Below are 20,269 nucleotides of genomic sequence, written 5' to 3' on the forward strand. Positions count from 1 at the left end.
AGAACACCAAGCTGGCTGCTGGAGTTGCTTGCCATTCCAGCTCGGCCCTCACAGCTCACCAAAACAAAAAATGTCAGGCATTCTCATAATCGGGGCCAACACGACTGCTTCCACGGCTCGCTCCTCCTACCTGTGCCCTTGCCCAGTCTGCAGCAGCCTGCTCCAGCCCCAGCCACATGATCTGTGGTGAGAGGCACGTTCCCACATCCTCTTAAAGAGGGGCCTGGGGCTCTCTCCAGCCAACTGGAATCCATCACAGAGGGTTCGCCGTGGAGTAGAGCTTCTGTTGGACAAAGAGCTCTTAAAAATACACTCATGTATTTTTGACTTAGGCAGTCATTTCTCCAACTATTACTTCTGTGATCAAGCACGGTGAAATTCAAGTCAAGTCGGTCCATCCACCACTATGTTTACTACACAGGTGTTATGAAAAGAAATGTGCCAGGCATCCGGGGCATGCTGGTGTGGGTAGGTGGTGGCAGAGGGGTCCTCTTTCAAGGAAAAAGATAAAACCAAGTCCTTGCTTTCACCTCTCATTGGGGAAACGAGTACACACGTTAAGCATGTAAATCTTTAGACAGTGTTAATAAGGATAAAGGAGGTTACTGCAGGTTTATTATGGAGAGTGGAACGTGCCATCTACCATCTTGTGAAGGGTTTTGCCACAAGCATTTTATTTCGGCCAACTTTCATTAAGTCTATTTCTACAACTAAACACAATTAGTTATGTTATGCAATTGCTAACATGAAAAGTTTTCTAAAAGTTTATTTTCAAATCTAAAGAGTTCTCTATTCCAGGCTTACTAGGTCCAGAAAATCAAGTCTTTTTAGAGGAAAAAGACACTTACCACTCTGCATGTGTGGATGCATGTGCGTGTGTGTGTGTGTGTGTGTGTGTGTGTGCGTGTGTGTGTGTGTTTAGAAGACTTGATTGTGAGGAAATAGCTGTTATTATCTTTAACCTAGACAATATAATCCAGTCAGGCTGAATATTATTGCTCTATGAAAGTCTGAGCTGCTTGAGTCTATTACAAATTTTCACCAGCTTCTTTCCTACCTCAAGGATGGTAAGCTTATGTGGCTTAATGAAAAACTTCCGATTGTCTCAGTCTTTTTGTTATAGCTTCTGGTCAATCCTTGGCTGAGTGGATCCCAGGTTGGAGCAACATGAGCCTTCCCCCAGCACCCTCCCCTCCTGACTTCCCTGTTCCATACACCCTTATTAGAATTTCTGATGACCTGGGCCAGACGGGTGCTTGCTTCCTGGAACATTTTCTCTTCACACCTACAGCTCCTTGCAGCCTCATGTTATCCTCTGAGGTTGCTATTCCTGGGCTCTTGTTCTGGGCAATGGTGGGAGTGGTAGCAGCTAATTTTGTTCCATGAGATGAACCAATGATTCAGACCAAATAAGTTATAGGTACTGACATGTTATTTCAACATAATAAATAAATAAATACCCCGCACACAGAAATTTTGATTAATGATGAAAGAGACAGAGAAAAAGAGAAAGGAAGGGAGGGAGGGAGGGAGGGAGGGAGGGAGGGAGGGAGGGAGGAAGGGAGGGAGGAGAGGAAAGGAGGGAAGGAGGGAAGGAGAGAAGAAGGGAAGGAGGGAGGAAGAGAAGGAAGGAAGAAAGAAAAAGAGAGAGAAAGAAAGAAGAAATAAAAAAGAGAAAGAGACATACCAATACCAATTTGGGTAAACTGTGTTATTTACTCTCTTCCTCTGAGTTAAAATCATTACATGCAATCAAATGAAATCAGCTTCTTCTCTTTTCCCACTGGTTTTATCTAGGGAATTTTGAATGAACTCAAAAAGAGTCTGGTGGCTGTGGTTAGAAATAAATGATAAAGATATATTCAAGGGTCTTAGAGTTTGTAAACTGAAAACACAGCTAGCAAAACCCCATAAATGTTTCAAAAAAGAAAAAAGAGTTCTTATTGAAAAAAAAAAAAGTACACTTTTGAAAATAATCAGTCCCACATTTATTAGTTCAAGAATGGTCCAGGACAGTTATCGGTCAGATATTATCAGTCTGGGTGAGCAATGCCAGATGGTTGAGAGGGTGGGTACCAGGGCTCTTCTCCTTAGGCTTTAATTACAAAGGTGACAAACACAACTTAAGGAGGTGAACTCAGGCTTCAGATTTATTTTTAATTCATTAGGTATCCATAATCCATGGGTGTTTTCTTTCTTTGTGCTTTACAAAATAAAACTTTACAGAGGCAAGATTTTTAAAGGCAAGAAACTTTAAAAAACAATCTCTAGCAGTAGTTTTCATATTATTTAGTTTCTATTTACAGGTGTTAGTGTACTCTACTATAAAAAATTCAAAGCAGAATTTCTGTGCAAATTGGCAGCTGTAAACATAACCATGGAGATGTAAAGCATAGACAATATAGTCAATAATATTATAATAACTAGGTATGATGACACTTTGTAAGTTATGAAATGGCTAGTCACTATGTTGTACATTTGAAACTAATATGATATGTCAACTGGAGTTGAAAAATAAAACAATATATTATTTCTAAAAAACAGCATCCCTGGTCTCTATCCACTAGATTCCAAGAGCTATCTTTTTGTTGGTCATTTTCATCAACAACGTCTCCAGACATTGCCAAAACTGCTCGGTTGAGCCTGACCAGGCAGTGGCACAGTGGATAGAGCGTCGGACTGGGGTGTGGAGGACCCAGGTTCGAGACCCCGAGGTCGCCAGGTTGAGAGCGGGCTCATCTGGTTTGAGTAAAGCTCACCAGCTTGGATCCAAGGTCGCTGGCTTGAGCAAGGGGTCACTCGGTCTGCTGTAGCCTCATGGTCAAGGCACATATGAGAAAGCAATCAATGAACAACTAAGGTGCCGCAACAAAGAATTGATGCTTCTCATCTCTCTCCGTTCCTGTCTGTCTGTCCCTATCTATCTCTCTCTCTGACTTTGTCTCTGTAAAAAAGCAAAACAAAACAAAAAACAAACTGCTCGGTTGAGAACCACTGGATTAGTCTAATATTCGAGATAGATGAAAAAGCATGAATACTGTAAAAATATATCTAAAACCCTGTTATCAATAACGGTGAGAGAGTATTTTTAAGTTTCCACATGAACATGTATAGATGAGTTAGCTATAAAAGGAAACATTTTCTCAAGGTCTATACTAAATGCCATCTCAGCCTTTATGTAGGTATGTACTTGGTTCACTGTCTTTATGGAGTTTGCTGAAAGCAAAAACAGGTTTCTGGATTCTGGAGTTGTGAACTAGAAATCCAGAGGATGAATTTGCTAACAGCGATCTTCCCAGGGGCTGTGGTGAACATGGTACGTTTATACCAGGGAAGGTATATAAGTCTGAGGAAGTGAATATATAGGGGAGAACTAAAGAGATTTTATTTGTATCAAGAGCATTTCTGTTCATTACACCTGTGTAATTATAGAGCAATGTTTATAGTTTGTGTTAAACATTATATCGGTCCATAGATGGAAATAATAGTGAATTGCTTCAAATGACTTCAGAAAAGAAATTCCAAATAATCTCAGATGAAATGTTTGTTTTACTTAAAATACCTTAAACTCTGAGGTCTTCCAGGTTGTGAGCTACCTCTTCTTAGGCTTAAGTAGAAGCCCAATCTTAAAATCATAATAAAAAGTTAAAAAGGTTCTGAAAATTAACAGGAAGTGCTAATAACAGGAAAGTGGATGTACAATGTACAAGAACTCTCTACCTTTGCAAATTTTTTTTTGTATTTTTCTGAAGTCAGAAGTGAGGAGGCAGTCAGACAGACTCCCGCATGTACCCGACTGGGATCCACCCGGCATGCCCACCAGGGGGGGATGCTCTGCCCATCTGGGGCTTTGCTCCATTGAGGCCGGAGCCATTCTAGTACCTGAGGCAGAGGCCATGGAGCCGTTCTCAGTGCCCGGGGCCAACTTTGCTCCAATGGAGCCTTGCCTGCAGGAAGGGAAGAGAGAGACAGAGAGAGAGGAAAGAGAGGGGGAAGGATAGAGAAGCAGATGGGCACTTCTCCTGTGTGCCCTGACCGGCAATTGAACTCGGGACTTCCACACGCTGGGCCGATGCCCTACCACTGAATCAACCGGCTAGGGCTTACTTTTGCAATTTTTCTGTAAATCTAAAACTGTTCCAAAGTATAAAGGAATAAAGTCTATCAAAAAGAGATTCTGCAAATATATATGCTGATAAAGATCAATTCACAAGGGAAGAAAAGCAGAGTTAATTTTGAAAATTTAACAACTGGAATTTCACAGGTATTAAGCAATCAGAATGATTGCTAATCATAAGTCTATCTGTACTGGTGGGTATCAACTGAATATAAGTTCTGGAAAAAAGCCAGGTGTAAAGCACAGGTTTCCATTTGTGCAAAAAGTGGGGCCAGATAGGATGTGTGTGTGTATGCACAGCTTAGATATATACATTAGAAACTGATAACAGCGGTTGCTTCCAGTGAGGAACTGGGTGAGTTTACCGTGTAATTTATTGTTTAAAGCCGGTCAATTCTGAGAGTAAAAGGTAGCACTATTATTATTTCAGAGCAATAGGCATAAACTCATGGAGTACTGGTAAATCAGGATGTATAATCCCACTGGAACTGGAAGACTAGGAGGTTCAGGGCTTGGAGCAGGCTTACTTTTCACTCTACTATACAATGATACATTGCTCCTCCCTATTTCTTTTAAAGTAAAAGGAACCTTAGAAAATGAAATGGATATTCAACCTACAATAAAGTCAAAGTGGAAAAACATCAAAAAATTTTTAATCATTTTTGACTTCTTATCATTATCATTAAGGAATAAGAATTCTGGCTATTATTGTTAAGATCAAGGGTGAGTTTGGGTGTTAAAATTTTTTATCTACTAAACTTATTAACAAGGATAGTAACCAAACAACATCTAATGCTAAGCAGTCAATATAATGGACTAAATAGTTGTAGTGTTCAGGCTATTTTATTTACCAAGCATATTAGTAAGCTCAGCAGTTGCTATATTTCTTCAGCTCCAACATAAGAACTTGTTCTTTCTTAACCTATCTCTGGTGAAAAGTTTCAGAGAGCACATAAACTAAACTCAAACATAATAACTGTTATTTAGCAGTATGCTTGTCTCAGTCACATTGATTTAAAATTAGGACACAATATTAACAATTGTAACTTCACAATTTGATCACCAGGAGAAAAATGATGTTATGTATCTAGTGAATTAGAATAAACAACAGCAGACATGCAATTCCTTTTTTTTATTTTTATTTTTATTTTTTTTTATTTTTTTTACAGAGACAGAGAGAGAGTCAGAGAGAGGGATAGACAGGGACAGACAGACAGGAATGGAGAGATGAGAAGCATCAATTATTAGTTTTTCGTTGCGCACTGCAACACCTTAATTGTTCACTGATTGCCTTCTCAAACGTGCCTTGACCGCGGGCCTTCAGCAGACCAAGTAACCCCTTGCTGGAGCCAGTGACCTTGGGCTCAAGCTGGTGAGCTTTTGCTCAAACCAGATAAGCCCTCGCTCAAGCTGGTGACCTCGGAGTCTTAAACCTGGGTCTTCCGCATCCCAGTCCGATGCTCTATCCACTGCGCCACCACCCGGTCAGGCTTTTTTTTTTTTAGATGAGAGGAAGAGAGATAGCGAGGCAGATTCTCACCGGGATCTACCCAGCAACCCTATCTGGGACGAACACTCGAGTACCAAGCTATTTTTAGCACCTGAGGCTAATGCAGTCAGGCCAACCATGCAACCCTCATCTGAGACCACACTCAAACCAATCGAGCCACTGGCTACAGGAGGGGAATAGGGAAAGAAGGGGGAGAGAGAGGGGGGAGAGAAGCAGATGGTCACTTCTCCTGTGTGCCTTGATTAGGAATCGAACCCAGGATGTCCATACTCCCAGCCAACACTCTATTCACTGAGCCACTGGCCAGGGCCAGACATGCAATTCTTGATCACAAACTTTATATACATTAATTCATTCAATCCTTTTTTTTTGAAAAACAAAGCCTGTGAAAAATAGGTACTGCTATTTACATTTTATAGATGAAGAAAACTGAGTCCCAGAGGGGTAGATCACATGGCTAGTAAGTGGCAAAGTCAAGGTTTGAACCCAAGTCAATAATCCCAGAGCCTGTGTTATTAACCATGGCACTGCCCTACCTCCTGGGTCTGGGTTGACATCTAAGAGACAAGTTTCAATTCCAAGTCAAGCACTTCCATAGTTTCTAAATTAAAACCAGAACACAGAGTTTGACAGTGGGTTAGTGTGTTTCATGGGGTTTCCCCCATGAAATTCAAGATGTGAAGTTGCTGTAACTAAGCAGGATATCACTTAGATCCTTTGGTTTCTGTTCCTCACCAAAACAGTGGAAGAGGTGGACTAGTCAGGCGTCCCCAAACTATGGCCCATGGGCCGCATGTGGCCCCCTGAGGCCATTTATCCGGCCCCCCCGCCACACTCCCAGAAGGGGCACCTCTTTCATTGGTGGTCAGTGAGAGGAGCACTGTATGTGGCGGCCCTCCAACGGTCTGAGGGACAGTGAACTGGCCCCCTGTGTAAAAAGTTTGGGGACCTCTGGATGATTTGTACGCCTTGAATTGCTTCATAAAAATAGGAACCCTTTAATGTGCTTTATGAATATTAATTTGTTTATTCCTCCTAACAGCCCTGTGATGTGGCATTATTAGTCCCATGGTAGAGGTGAGCGGACTAAGGCCCAGAGAATTGATCTTCCTTGCCCTAGATTAAATAGCTAGAAGATGCAAGGCGAGGTGACATGATTCCTGAGTCTATGCTATTAACCCCTCTGCTATACGTCCCTTTGTTAGAAAGTCTAGAATAATTTGTAGACCTGGAATGTGATTACAAAATATAGAGTAAGTCTAGAGAGAATAAAAGATTCTTCCCCAGAGACAGACTCTCTGCCAGGTGGCGAGCACATTTTTGTATTGATACTTCTTTACACTGCTTGTGCTCACATTTGGGGTTCTCTGCAGCCATGATGTCCCTGAGGCACAGGGCGGGACCTACCTTCTCCCATCCTCCCCCCGCCCCCAGCATCCCAGCTCTCCCTGGTTGCTGTCTTCCTCCCTGCTTTCAGGAACTGATGGAGGATTTGAGGAAATCATGGGAATTTTACCAAGTGGCCAAGGGAGGCAAGGTAGAGAACAAGATGTTTTCAGCAAATCAGATATGGGGTAGTAAGTTAAAGAAGCAGAATTCAAGCTGGAACATGTTTCTCTCATCTGGTTTTTATCTCCTTCCCAGGTTTCTTACCCCCAACCCCAAAACACACATGCACGGCTGAGGGCATCATCTCTTTTACAACGGCTATTCACAGTATTCAGCTCAATGCCAAATATCTAAATCCCTAGACTTGGTCCAGGTGTTGTGGGGACACAAAGTGGAATGAGATAGAGTGTGGAGTTTGGAGCCCTGGATGTCCCTGTGCTCAGTTCCTGGCTGTGAGTTAAAAATGCTCATCAACATTTCTCATCATAGTAGTTTTCATCTAGCGAGTCCTTGGGCTGGCTTTAGCTCAGCGGTTCCTTCGAGTCAAGCTCAGTGAGCCCGTGCTGTGGGCCAGGCAGGCACTTCACAAATTCTCTCTCTAACGTGCATGACAGCTCTGGCAAGTCTGTGTTGTGACACCTGTTTTATAGATGATGCAACTGAGGCCTAACAGATAAACTAGGATTCCAACCTAGTTCTCATGACCTTCCCACGATGTCTTTTTGCAGTTTTAACCTCACTTTTTTTCCTGGCAAATGAAGTTAGACAATGCCATCCACCCAAAGCCTGAAACGGATCATACAGGTACAGGCATGGTTCAGAATCAAGCACGTGCATTTCCACACTAAATGGTGGTTCTCACTATTGGAAGGGAAGCACACCGAGGTGTCCCTGCAGTGACACATGGGTTAAGGGGCTGGAGCAGATCTTCCCAACCCGACAAGGTCTGGTTTTGTGGTCGTCAAGTGGGGCCCTGACAGATGAAATGCACACGGTGTGTGGCAATGAGCCATGGGGGGAGGGGGAGTGAGAAAACCTTTTCTAGATGAAGTTTAAAGCACGAAAATAGCAACAGTGATGACCACACATGTGTCTTCGGTTATTTTTGTAAAGCTTCAGATGTTCAAATATTCTAAAAGAACTAGAATATTCTAGAAGAAATTGCTTTTGAGAGACAGGCCAAACACACTATGAGTTCAACCAGATTAAATGGGATTGTACCACAGAAGGGTGACTGCTTGCTTTATGTACTAAGCAATACCCTCATCCTTCAACAAGGAGGACCGACACTGTGTAGCAGGACTTTTGAGAGGGAGTGACGAATGTCATTATAGAGGTGACAAGACTAGAGAGGCAAGAAGTCTGGATGTGAGACCTCCCAGCCAGTCTCTGCATCCTTGCCGCCTTCCCCAAGCGCCCCAGACTCTGCCCCTCGACAGGACCAGTCCCAGAAGGGAGCGCACTCTGCCTGCTAGTCCGCTTTCAGTGGAATCAACAGCACTACATTATATAAGGAAGTAGAAAAACTCCTTTCATTACTTACACATAAAATGAGTGGGTATTTCTGCCCCGACTCCCTGTGAGCAAACAGACCGACCTGAGGTGGAGCTGACCAGAGCGAACACTCCTAAACCACAGAGATGCCAAACATGGCCGTGTGGTGTATAGCATGCAACCTAGGAGTTTACTTTCATTTCTTAAGTGCAGTTTCTATTGAAGAGGCTCAGCTGTAAAATATGGAAGAAGTCATTTTGTTATAAATTTCCATCTTTGTTCAAGAAAAAAAGAGAAATGCCCAGGGAAGAGTAAATGCAACGAGAGCTAGAGAAACAGTGACAGGAAAGGGAAACAGTAAGTTATGACAAACAAAAACAAGCGTGCCTGCCTGAGACAACCCCCCAAAGGTAGATGTCTGATGGCCCTCCCCCTCCAAGAAGCTCTCACACTTATTTTGCCATAGAGGAAGATAAATGTTACAATAGCTCGCTGCCCAATCAGCGACCTTGCAGGCCTCAAACCAGGAAACCCTTTAAAGTAGAGTGCTTTAAACTGTGCAAGTGAAACTTCTGGTTCTCAGCTAGTTTTTGTTCCCTGTGTTTGTAGGATGGGAAAGCAGATGTGAAGTCCCTGATGGCGAAGTTTAACACAGTGGGCAACCCGACAGAGGACGTCTCGGTCAACAGCCGGCCCTTCAAAGTCCCGGGACAAAACTCACCTTCGGGGGTACAGGCAAAAAAGAACTTATTCAACAACCAAGGAAATGCCAGCCCTCCAGCGGGACCCAGCAACGTACCAAAGTTCGGGTCCCCAAAGCCACCTTTGGCAGTGAAACCTTTTTCTGAGGAGAAGCCTGACATAGAGCCCAAGCCCCCATTCCTGAAGCCCACAGGGGTGGCCCAGAGATTCGGATCGCCGGCAGTCCCAGCCACCAGAGACCCCGAGGGGAAGGTAGGCTTTCTGAGACCTGTGGGCCCCAAGCCCACCAGCCTGCTCAAAGAAGATTCCAAACCCGGGTTTCCCCGGCCTCCTGGGAACAAACCTTCACTCCATGGTGTCAACCAAGACCATGACTTGAAGCCACCAGGTCTGAAGCCCAGGTTTACTCCTCCAGCCCAGGATCACGAACAGAAGCAAGCGTTCTCAAAGCTATCTGGGCTGCAAGGCAAGTTTGTGCCCACCTCACAAGACCACGACCCCAAGCCCCTCTTCCCCAAACCCGTTTTTGGCCAGAAGCCATCCCTGAGTCTCGATGACCCGCACGAAGGCGACAGCCCCACCAAGAATGCATCTCCTCAGAGAGGGCCCTTCGCCCCCCAAGGCGTCAAGTCCAAAAGCAGCCCTTTAAAACCAGCCAGGGAAAACTTGGACAATAAAGACCATGGAGGCGAGACAGCAAGTTCACCTTTTCCTGGAGTCATCCTGAGACCCACTGCAAGCAGAGGAAGCCCAGGCCTCCCCAAAACTACTGATGAGAAGAAAGAAGACAGGAAAATCGATGCTGCTAAGAACGTATTCCTCAGCAGAATGAGCCAGGAGGAGCCGGCCCCTGGGGCCCCACCTGCCAAATTCCCTAAGACACCTTCCAAGGTGAGCATGGTGGGGCCCTGGGGCCAAGGTCAGGAGAAGGAGAAGGGTGACAGGAGTTCAGCCACCCCCAAGCAGAAGCCCCTGCCTTCCTTGCTTGTCCTGGGCCCACCCCCAGCAAAACCCAGCAGACCACCACATGTGGACCTGATGAAATTCTGCAAAGCTGCCCCTGGAAACAGTAAGTTTTTCTCTCGTTTTCTGTTTAACATGTTTTGTTCCACAGCAGAGGGTGTTTTAGCTTAGCTTCTGAGGGAAGGTTTGTAACAAGGAATGATGCTCTCACCGGTACTTTTGTGGGTGTGACAACTGTACATTAGCATTCTTTCTGAGAAGGTAGGGCTGGTGTTGAGGGGTGGGGGAAACACATCCATTTGATTGATAAGTGGTTTTGCTCAATGATAATCGTTTCATTGACTTCCTTAGTTTGGTTTCATTTCTGTTGACTGAGACCACGGTGTGTTACTTGGAGTGACCACTAAGGAGTTAGATGGAAAGGGGACCGAAACTCTAAGGCAATTTTGACACCCAGGGGGCATTTGGCAATGTCTGGAGGCACCTGTCATTTTTACAACAGGAGGGTGCTACCAACATGTAGCAAGTAGGGGCCAGGGATGCTGCCAAACGTCCAATCCCAAATGCCAATAGTACAGACGTTCAAAGACCCTCCTCTAAGTGATTGTAAATGCCCACAACATGTTTCCTAAGCCCACTACTCAAATAAGAGAGCAACAGGGTTCTTGGGAAACGTCACTTTGTTTTATCTTTTAGCTAGTTCTCAGCATAAAATGTTCTGAACTTCTCTGATTCCTCAAGTAGTACATGACTAGGATACGAAGCCAGACAAAGGGGTATATTCTTCTTCTTCTAGGTGAATAGTTTCTTTTCTACCAGAGATGTTACCACAATACCAGGGCACATGCTAGCATTTGATGCTGCGTGACTTGGTAAAGATTTGTAACTCTGCATGATGAAACTCCCCTTATGCCTGACATGATTGATATTTTAGGCAAATGATGTGTAACTGTTGCTACTGGGAGGAGGAAGATATTTACAAGTGATCACACTCACTACTGGATATATTTTTCTCTTTACAAGTGTCTGGTCCGATTAAAGCTGTTCCAGTCATACAGATTCTTGTCCTTTTTTTTTTTTTTTTTTTTTTTTGGCTCCGTAGACATATTTGACACTTTGTAATCTTCCCAAGATCAATATTTTCAGTGCTAATTAACAGATTAATAATTAAACTGGTATATAACTCAGACATGTTATTTTTGGGCCCCTTCTTATTTCTCTTTCTTGGTTCTTCTCTACCCCAGATTTTAAATTTTGCTATCATGAGCTCCATTTTATGGCTCTAGTTCATGCCAAACAAGCTGTTCTGATGTCAGGCAGAATTCCCTGGGTGCTCTCTTCCACATCCTCCATCTTTGTTCCCACCCACTGCGAGGTCTGGGTGGTGGAAACCGGGTATCTGGTCGCATGCTAGCAGGTGAGTTTTCACAAGTGCTGCCGCCATCGCCTTGCGGGCTCTGCAGTGTGGTCACTTGATTTCAGTGCAGTGGGGCTCTGAGAGCCCCAGCACAACAGCCTGGTATTGGGTTGATTCTTGCCCTTCTCTTTCCCTTTTCGGCCTTGCCCCACCCTGGCACGCCTTCCCTCTGCTCAGGTGCCCCGTCACACAGTGTAGACCCTCATCCTCTCATCAGTGTACCCCGCTTTCAGCCTCTGATTCCATGGTGTGTATAATGCTCCAAAGTGGACCCCTTCCCTCTTCATCCACCTCTTCTACCAATTAGAACTCAGCCTTTCTTCATTTGAACTGACCTCAGGTGGGCGTCAAAATAAAAGCACTGTGTTTCATAAAATTAAATTCTGAACAACAGCCCTTTAAATCATTCACTTTTCCTAAATTTATTTTTTAAATAGAAATCACATCTAGCTAAAACAAAACAAAACAAAAAACCCAGCAAGTAAAAAAGAAAGTGTCAGATGGCACATAGTGAAAAGTTGCCATTAGTTTCTTTCTGCCATTTGCTGGGTCTTTCCAGCCTCTGCCTCACACGAACAGCCACCCCAAAGTCTGTTTACGTTTAAACAAGCAAACAGAAATACAGATACCAATCCCCCCTGCTGTTTACCCAGGAAGTAGAATATTATATGCAATGCTCATATCCTTGTTTCTTATAAAACACTAATAAGTCCTGTCTGTCTTTCCACATTTTAATAAGAAGTAACTGATTACTCTTTAAGCTGCATAATAGTCTTGTAAGTAGATGACACACCTAATTGATTTAACAGTTTGTATTGTTTCCAAACTTTGACTGTGAGAAAGTACAGAAAATAACCTCCCTATAGGTCATAAAATAAGCATTTATTTTCTGAACGCAGAGAATTTCTTAATAGTCAAATCAGCTGACTCCGAATCCCACCATTGCTATTTTCTCCTCAATCATACTAAGTAATTCAGCATTCCATTTAGGAAAGTTAAAAAAATACCGGCATTAGAAAGTATATATGTATACTGCTCACAAAAATTAGAGGATATTTCATCGTATAGTATTCAGATTAACTAAAGCTTCATCTAATAATAGTGCAGGCTTTCAAAACTCTAAAACTTGTTTCTTAGCCTTCCATCTGATTTCTTCCAGATGCACGTACAATTTCTTTATACCGCATCCTCAGATCCACCTCTCCATTTTTATCTTCTTTATCCAGTATATTAACCGTTAGAAATATGTAGCATTTATTGAGGGCTCGTTATAGATCAGATAGATGTTACCCTGTCAATTCCAAGGAAGTAGGGATGCTATGAGGACATGAAGCCCACAGAGGCCGGGTAACATGCCCAAGGCTGTGCCATGACAGAGCAGGCACCCACCTGACCCTCTCACTCAGAGCCCGGGGCCCCATTGCCACCCTCCCTGCTGGGCTCCCTCTCTTGAAACATAGACTAGCATGAGATAATAAATTAAGCATAAATGAAACCCAGAGAGTCCTCATTCTTCTCTCTTTCTTTGTCTTTTGGTTGAAACAAGGCTTTTTTCTTTTTTACTATAAATACCACTGCAAGCTCTATGAAGACAGAGACTGTTGTGCTCAACTCTATTTATTTGAAGCATAGAAATAATATATTCTTGTTAGTTGCTCAGGTTTGCCCTCCCACCAAAATCTCACTAATCAGAATGTAGTATTAATACTCTCTATAGCTTAGGAATTACTTTATTTTAAAACAAACTAGATATCCCTTGCCAATAGAGTTACATTCAATTGAACTAAGCTTCTATGCAAAATTAGTATTATACACATAGTCTGATTGTAGATCTTTTCGGCCTATTTTCTTATAAACCAGAAGCTTGAATATAACATGCTGCCTTTCTGAATGTGGAGCTAATAACGTTTTTTCCAGAATCACTTAAGGTTATGAAAGCCAAAACTTTTTTTTAATTCAAAATATAAAAATGCTCTGTGAACTAACCTTCCCTTTGGTTCCTTTTGGTTTCCAAGCCAGTCGTGAAAGGACTTCCTTCCAAGCATCACTGTGTATGCCCGGCCAGCAACATCTGGGGTGAGAACCCCTGGCCTGGCTGCTGGTTTGCATGTAGGAGTTTGTAAAACCTGCTGGGAAATACTGCGTCCAGTTTTGTTTTTTCTTTTTCTAGTCTTGTTCTTAACATTGGAGAGAAACTAAGACTCATCTTTCCTGTGTTAGCTTCAAGAATGACCAGTTAAGCATCTGACAACTGAAGGGGCAAAGCCAAGGTCCCAGATGGCTTTAGCAATGAGCTAATGCTGCGACTGACCCCTTCCCTCCTCAATTATTTATGTGTCGCTTTAATCCACCTATAGCAGTTTGGAGTTGAAAGGCATTCGGTCTATTTTCACCAGCAAGTGACTCGTTTCTAGGAAGGGACAAGGATTTCCTTCATAGATCCTGAAGCTGTCGCCTTCCTTCCCTTCATTCTCCTTTCACGTGTACTCTCTTAAAATTACCTTATTAGATATGTACAGGTCACATTTATTGCCTTATTAGATATGTACAGATCGCGTTTATTATCACTGTGTTGCTCGCAGCCCTGGCAGGAAGAAGGGATTCAATTTAAGAAATTCAGGGTTGCGTGGATTCTTTACATAGCAGGGTTTCTACAAGCACTGACACATGTGAGTGTGCACCTGGAATTTGAGATCAAAGTACCTACAAAGCAGATCACAGACTGGGCTACTTGAGGACACTGGAACACTGGAGGCAAAGCTTTGTGGCGCGCAGCTTGGCGTAGGACGTCGTCTAGAGAGGCTCAGCTCCGGGTGGCACGGAGACCCTCCGCATGCTGTGCGTGCTCACGCTCCCGGCGCCCGGCGTGCACTTGGCTGGCGTCCACCTTTACCTGGGCTCCAGTCCGAGCCCAGTCTATTTCACTTGCCCTCCTGGATCCCTAGGAAAGCAGTTTTCCATAAGACCTATCCGTCTTCCTTCTATCCCGGGTTGACGCTTCAGAGGAAACTGTGAATTTGGCAGCTTGTCTGGGTTTAAACACGTAAGTGAAATGCCTTAGGAAGCACCTGCTCTTTCCTGATCACCCAGTTCCATGGTCAAATCTCAAAAGCTCCCAATTCTTTGATTTCTAAAATTCTCTCTTCTGCCCTTCTAAGATGAACCAGCTTCTCAGTCTAAATCTTACTGCACAACCTGTTCTGGGCTGTGTCATATTCCAACAGCATCCTTTGGGCTTTTACTACCTGATATTTTTATCATGTTTATAAGCAACCTACATGATCTTTATTTTTACTTTCTGGAATTTCATTTTACTGAGAAGTCAGAGACCACCCTGAATTTCCCTCTTTGAAAATGATTCCCAGAGAAATCTGTCCTTAAGGTTTAAGAACTTTGCCAGTCCATGATTGTGTCAATCATTCCACCATCAATAGTTTCTGAGAGATGGAGTCTTCTTTGTGCTGAAGGTTTTGGGGTTCCACAGGCGTAGTGGTCGCACCATTTCTTTTGATCTGCCCAGTGGAAGACAGACACATCTACTTGCCTTCATCCAGCACGATGAGTTCATCTTCCTTTGAGAGCTGCAATCTGAGTCCTGATACCGCTTTTTTTTTTTTTCATTTTTCTGAAGCTGGAAACAGGGAGAGACAGTCAGACAGACTCCCGCATGTGCCCGACCGGGATCCACCCGGCACGCCCACCAGGGGCGGTGCTCTGCCCCCCAGGGGGCGATGCTCTGCCCATCCTGGGCGTCGCCATATTGCGACCAGAGCCACTCTAGCGCCTGAGGCAGAGGCCACAGAGCCATCCCCAGCGCCCGGGCCATCTTTGCTCCAATGGAGCCCCGGCTGCGGGAGGGGAAGAGAGAGACAGAGAGGAAGGAGAGGGGGAGGGGTGGAGAAGCAAATGGGCGCTTCTCCTATGTGCCCTGGCGGGGAATCGAACCCGGGTCCTCCGCACGCTAGGCCGACGCTCTACCGCTGAGCCAACCGGCCAGGGCGTGATACCGCTTTTAACCCACTCTTCTGTGGAGTGAGGATAGCTGCGCCAGCCTTGAGGGCAGTTCTTGTTGGAGATCTGGATTCTGGTCCATTATCTGAGACCTCATTCGGGGCCCCAGACCAAAGCCAGGCCAACCACGACGGCTGAGCCCCCTTCTGCCTCTGGTCTGACCCTGTAGTGGTATGTAGGGCTTTCATGCTATTGGTTTCTCCTGAACCAGGCTGCTTAGTTTTCTCTAAGCTGGAGTATATTAGGGGGAATGTTCATGTTTTTCTAGAATCGCTGGATTCCCACAGTATTGCTCCAGAGCCCGGGGAACAACTGGGAAGCTACACTCGCCTCCTGTGACACCAGGACCTTCTGTTTCCTCCCGTAGCCATCACTTTTTGAAATTTATCCAGTGAGGTTATTTTCCTTTTCTTGTGTGGTGACCACTAGTGAATTTGAAACAATGTTTACCTTGCCTTATTTTGTTTTTACTATTTTATTTGGGAATTGGAGGAGGAACATGGGGGAAGTCCTCTCCCTCATTATGTAACACCAGCTAACTACTGCCATCATAATTCAGGGGTTAACAATTATTCTAAAAGTACCATCAGGCCCTGGCCGGTTGGCTCAGTGGTAGAGCGTCGGCCTGGCGTGCAGGAGTCCCGGGTTTGATTCCCGGCCAGGGCACACAGGAGAAGCACCCATCTGCTTCTCCACCCCTCCCCCTCTCCTTCCTCTCTGTCTCTCTCTTCCCCTCCCGCAGCCGATGCTCCATTGGAGCAAAATTGGCCCGGGCGCTGAGGGTGGCTCTGTGGCCTCTGCCTCAGGCGCTAGAGTGGCTCTGGTCGTGACAGAGCGACGCCCCGGATGGGCAGAGCATCGCCCCCTGGTGGGTGTGCCGGGTGGATCCTGGTCGGGCGCATGCGGGAGTCTGTCTGACTGCCTCCTCATTTCTGGCTTCGGAAAAATACAAATAAATAAATAAATAAATAAATAAGTAAGTAAAAAATAAAAATACCATCAGTTTACCCCTTCATAAAGCAGGCAGCAAGGTGGAAAAAGGAAACTCATATGAATTGAGTGCCCACTGCCAGTCAACCTGGTTTTACATATCTGAACTACGCTTATTAGTCAGGGACTTGGATGACCACTCCCCAACCCCTCTCCAAGTCTCCTATTCTGAAGAATATTCTGGACACAATCAGTGTGGGGCAAGGGAGAGATCCAGCTACCTGATGAATGCTTCACCTCTGGACTATTGATAGCATCTGACCTCCGATAACCTGCCAATGTCCTGAGAGCCGTCAGTCAATCAGTTTGCACTAGACGAGGAGAGGAAGAGAATACTGAATAGGAAAATGAGCCAAGAAGGGAGAGGACCACTGGGACTGACATACGGGGAAAGCAAATGGACCCAAGTCATTTGCCATTGAAATCTCTGCTCAGCATATTTAGGTTCCTGGTTCGCTCAGTGCTCAACTTGGTCTTTAATTTTTTTTTTTTCCTTAACTGCTCAGGCACCAGATAATCTTTTAAAATTAATTTTAGCTATGGGAAGAGAAACTTCTATAAAACCTAGCTGGCGGCAACATCCATGATTTACCCCATTGGAATAACTCTTCCTGTGATCAAGAGGCAGGACTGGTACATTTTCAAGCCCCATTACAATGGAAAATATGGAAATATTGCCCAATCAACTGGCATTATAGCAACATTAGTAGCATTTGTGCTAGACCCAAGAATATATGGCCACTTGTAACATAAATAAATATTTTTATTTACAGTGGCTGAAGTATGAAATGCATGAGATTATATACTACATACCAAATTTGATAAAAATGATTTCATTCTTAAAATAATCAAGCAACCCATAAAGATAAAAGCATTAAAAATGAAATTTCAATTACTTGAGAAAGGAAGGAGATGAAAAGGAAAGTCAAGTCTAAGAATCAAACACATAAAAGCTCTTTCTAATTTACTTTTGATTGTGCTTACACACATACGTTGTTTTTTCCCAAAAACTAGGAAGAAGAGTGGAGCAAATGTACACATTATAGTTTCAGCCTTCTCACTGGGCTCGGAGAGGCCTTGCTCCATAATAACCTGCTAAATAATTTCTAAGCCAAGTCAAATAAAACCCTTTATTGAAGGATTGGATTTCCATAACATGCATTTGCCTCTAAAGGTCCTTCTTTAGCTTGACAGAAACTATATCTGAATATGGGTTCATATGCCTAAAACACCTCTTTGTGTATATGTTTTTTATTTTAAAAAACAAAGTGAAATTAACTTTTGTGCAAGAATAACTCCAATTATTGGAAGAATAAAATTATGCCTCAGGAGCAGAAATCCAGCTACCTATTTTTACAAATATATCTGGAAATTTACAAACACATACAATATATATATATATATATATTTACTGCTTACAAAAATTAGGGGATATTTCAAAATGAATATGAAGCAATAAAAAAAAGAGGCATTTGTTATTTTTTATTAAACAAGAACATCAGGCCTGATCAGGCGGTAGTGCAGTGGATAGAGCGTTGGGCTGGGATGCGGAAGACCCAGGTTCGAGACCCCTAGGTCGCCAGCTTAAGCACGGGCTCATCTGATTTGAGCAAAAGCTCACCAGCTTGAGCCCAAGGTCATTGACTCCAGCAAGGGATTACTCAGTCTGCTGAAGGCCCGCGGTCAAGGCACATATGAGAAAGCTATCAATGAACAACTAAGGTGTTGCAACGCACAACGAAAAACTGATTGATACTTCTCATCTCTCTGTTCCTGTCTGTCTGTCCCTGTCTATCCCTCTCTCTCCTCTCTGTGACTCTCTCTCTCTCTCTGTCTCAAAAAAAAAAAATCAGAAAAGCAAACAAGTAAAAGAAAGTTGTTCAATTATGCAAATGAGATGCAAAACCAACCCTTATTTCATTGGTGAAAATGCACTAAACAAAAGGCTGAAAGTACTGGACTATCTACACGTTCCCTGATCCCCTAATTTTTGTGAGCAGTGTCTGTATAGTCTTGTAGAGAAAGCACAATTTTGATAGTTATGGTATGGCTTTAAAATCCTAAAAAACCATCTCGAGATCTAAATTACATGTTTTTCCAACATATAAGAAAAAAGAGAGAGTCCAAAAATTGGAGAGTGTAACTGCTTTGTTAACCACTAGTAAATAAACAAGAAACATACTGTCTTCTGTTTAAATTGCTACTAAAGAAAAAACTATCAGACTTTGTTCTGTCTGGCAGAGCAAAGGTAGAAAAAAAAAAACATCTCGAACACCCAATAGCAATAGATACTATCAGGAAAAAGTAACCGAAGATGAGACATCTGGTTATAGAAAAAAAAATCTGGAAAAAAAAAAACCCATATGAGGTTTTTCTTTACCCCAAAGTCAGGACCTACCCGTAGAATCAGCTGCTTGTGCTTATTCAATAGCCTGCGTGCCTGCAGCTGTGCCAAGTGCACTGCACGAGGCCAGCCCACGGGGCCTGCACGTTTCCCGGCTGCTCGGAGGTTTGGTAAGGCTAAGAAGGGAGCACAGAAAGCTTCTTGCCGCATAATACCACTTTCTTTTCTTGATTTTCTGATAATTCTTGGAACAATAAAGTAGATCATCATATTTCCCAAAGCAATCTGTGTGGTGATCAGATCACTGCAACCATCCAATGAAAAATCCGTCTTTAAAAAAATAAAATGGCAAGGCAGATACACGGTATATCACAGAGATCCAAAGTGTGAGTATTTCTTCCTCTTAGTCTGGAAAAAGTAGTTCAACTGTTACGAGATGGAGAAAGAATCCTAGATTAATGCCACAAAATAGCCCCTTTCAGGAAGTGGTACATTTTAAAATTGCACACTATTTCCTATTTCTCTTCCAAATTGTCACCTTAAAGAAGTTGAGGGACCCCATGCATGAACTCTCTGAGGATATAGACTGCAGCTTCTCCAGAACCCTGCTTCTCCCTCCTCGCCAGCCCTTGACTTCTGGTTCATCTAGATTGGGTAGGAAAGTTACAGTTACACACACACACATACACACACACACAAAACTGTGACTTGCTCCTCAGCCACTTTTTCAAAAGCAGTTATATGTGGAAGGAGGATAAGGCAAGTCTATCAAATACATGTTAGTATTTCACTTTACTCTCAGTTAAAGAAAAATTCCTAGACCTGCTGTGAGCAGTTTAATAAGCAGGAAACCTCCCTATTTTGTAGGAAGAGGCTTTTGATTTCTCTAATGCTTTGAATTCTTAATCCCCATGGGGAGAAATTAATTGTACTCTGGCTAAGTGGCATGCAACCAACTGAGGTTCTAGACCTTCTGCTAGCTCTCTGCCTCCCAGCTGTGAACTTCTTCTTTCTCCACAACTCTGAGTGGTCAGCTAATGGATCTACTGGGTGGGTACACTATTACAAAGGAAGGTATTATCTTAGTTCAGGTAGCTATTATAAAAATACCATAGACTGAGCAGCTTAGAAACAACAGAAATTTCTTTTGCTGTTCCGGAAATTGAGAAGTCCAGGATCAAGGCGCTGACAGATTCAGTGTCTGGCGAGAGCGACTTCCTGGTTCAAATGACTGTCTCCTCACTGTGTCCTCACGTGGCAGAAGGGACCTGGGAGCTGTCTGGAGTCTCTATTATAAGGGCACTAATGAAATTCATGGGGCTCCCACCCACA

General features: G+C 43.6%; 1 protein-coding gene across 5 annotated transcripts in view; it reads left to right on the forward strand.

Moving 5' to 3' along the window:
• Window positions 1-20,269, forward strand: part of FYB1 (FYN binding protein 1) — a 149,455-nt gene that overhangs the window by 54,542 nt on the left and 74,644 nt on the right. For all 5 annotated transcript variants that reach the window (XM_066378664.1, XM_066378638.1, XM_066378674.1 and 2 more), the window contains exon 2: window positions 9,120-10,281. In XM_066378664.1, the coding sequence (XP_066234761.1) occupies window positions 9,147-10,281 (1,135 nt within the window). In that variant the 5' untranslated portion in view covers window positions 9,120-9,146. The remainder of the gene's footprint in view (window positions 1-9,119; window positions 10,282-20,269) is intronic.

The sequence above is a fragment of the Saccopteryx leptura genome, chromosome 1, assembly GCF_036850995.1.
Source record: "Saccopteryx leptura isolate mSacLep1 chromosome 1, mSacLep1_pri_phased_curated, whole genome shotgun sequence".
Classification (NCBI taxonomy): domain Eukaryota; kingdom Metazoa; phylum Chordata; class Mammalia; order Chiroptera; family Emballonuridae; genus Saccopteryx; species Saccopteryx leptura.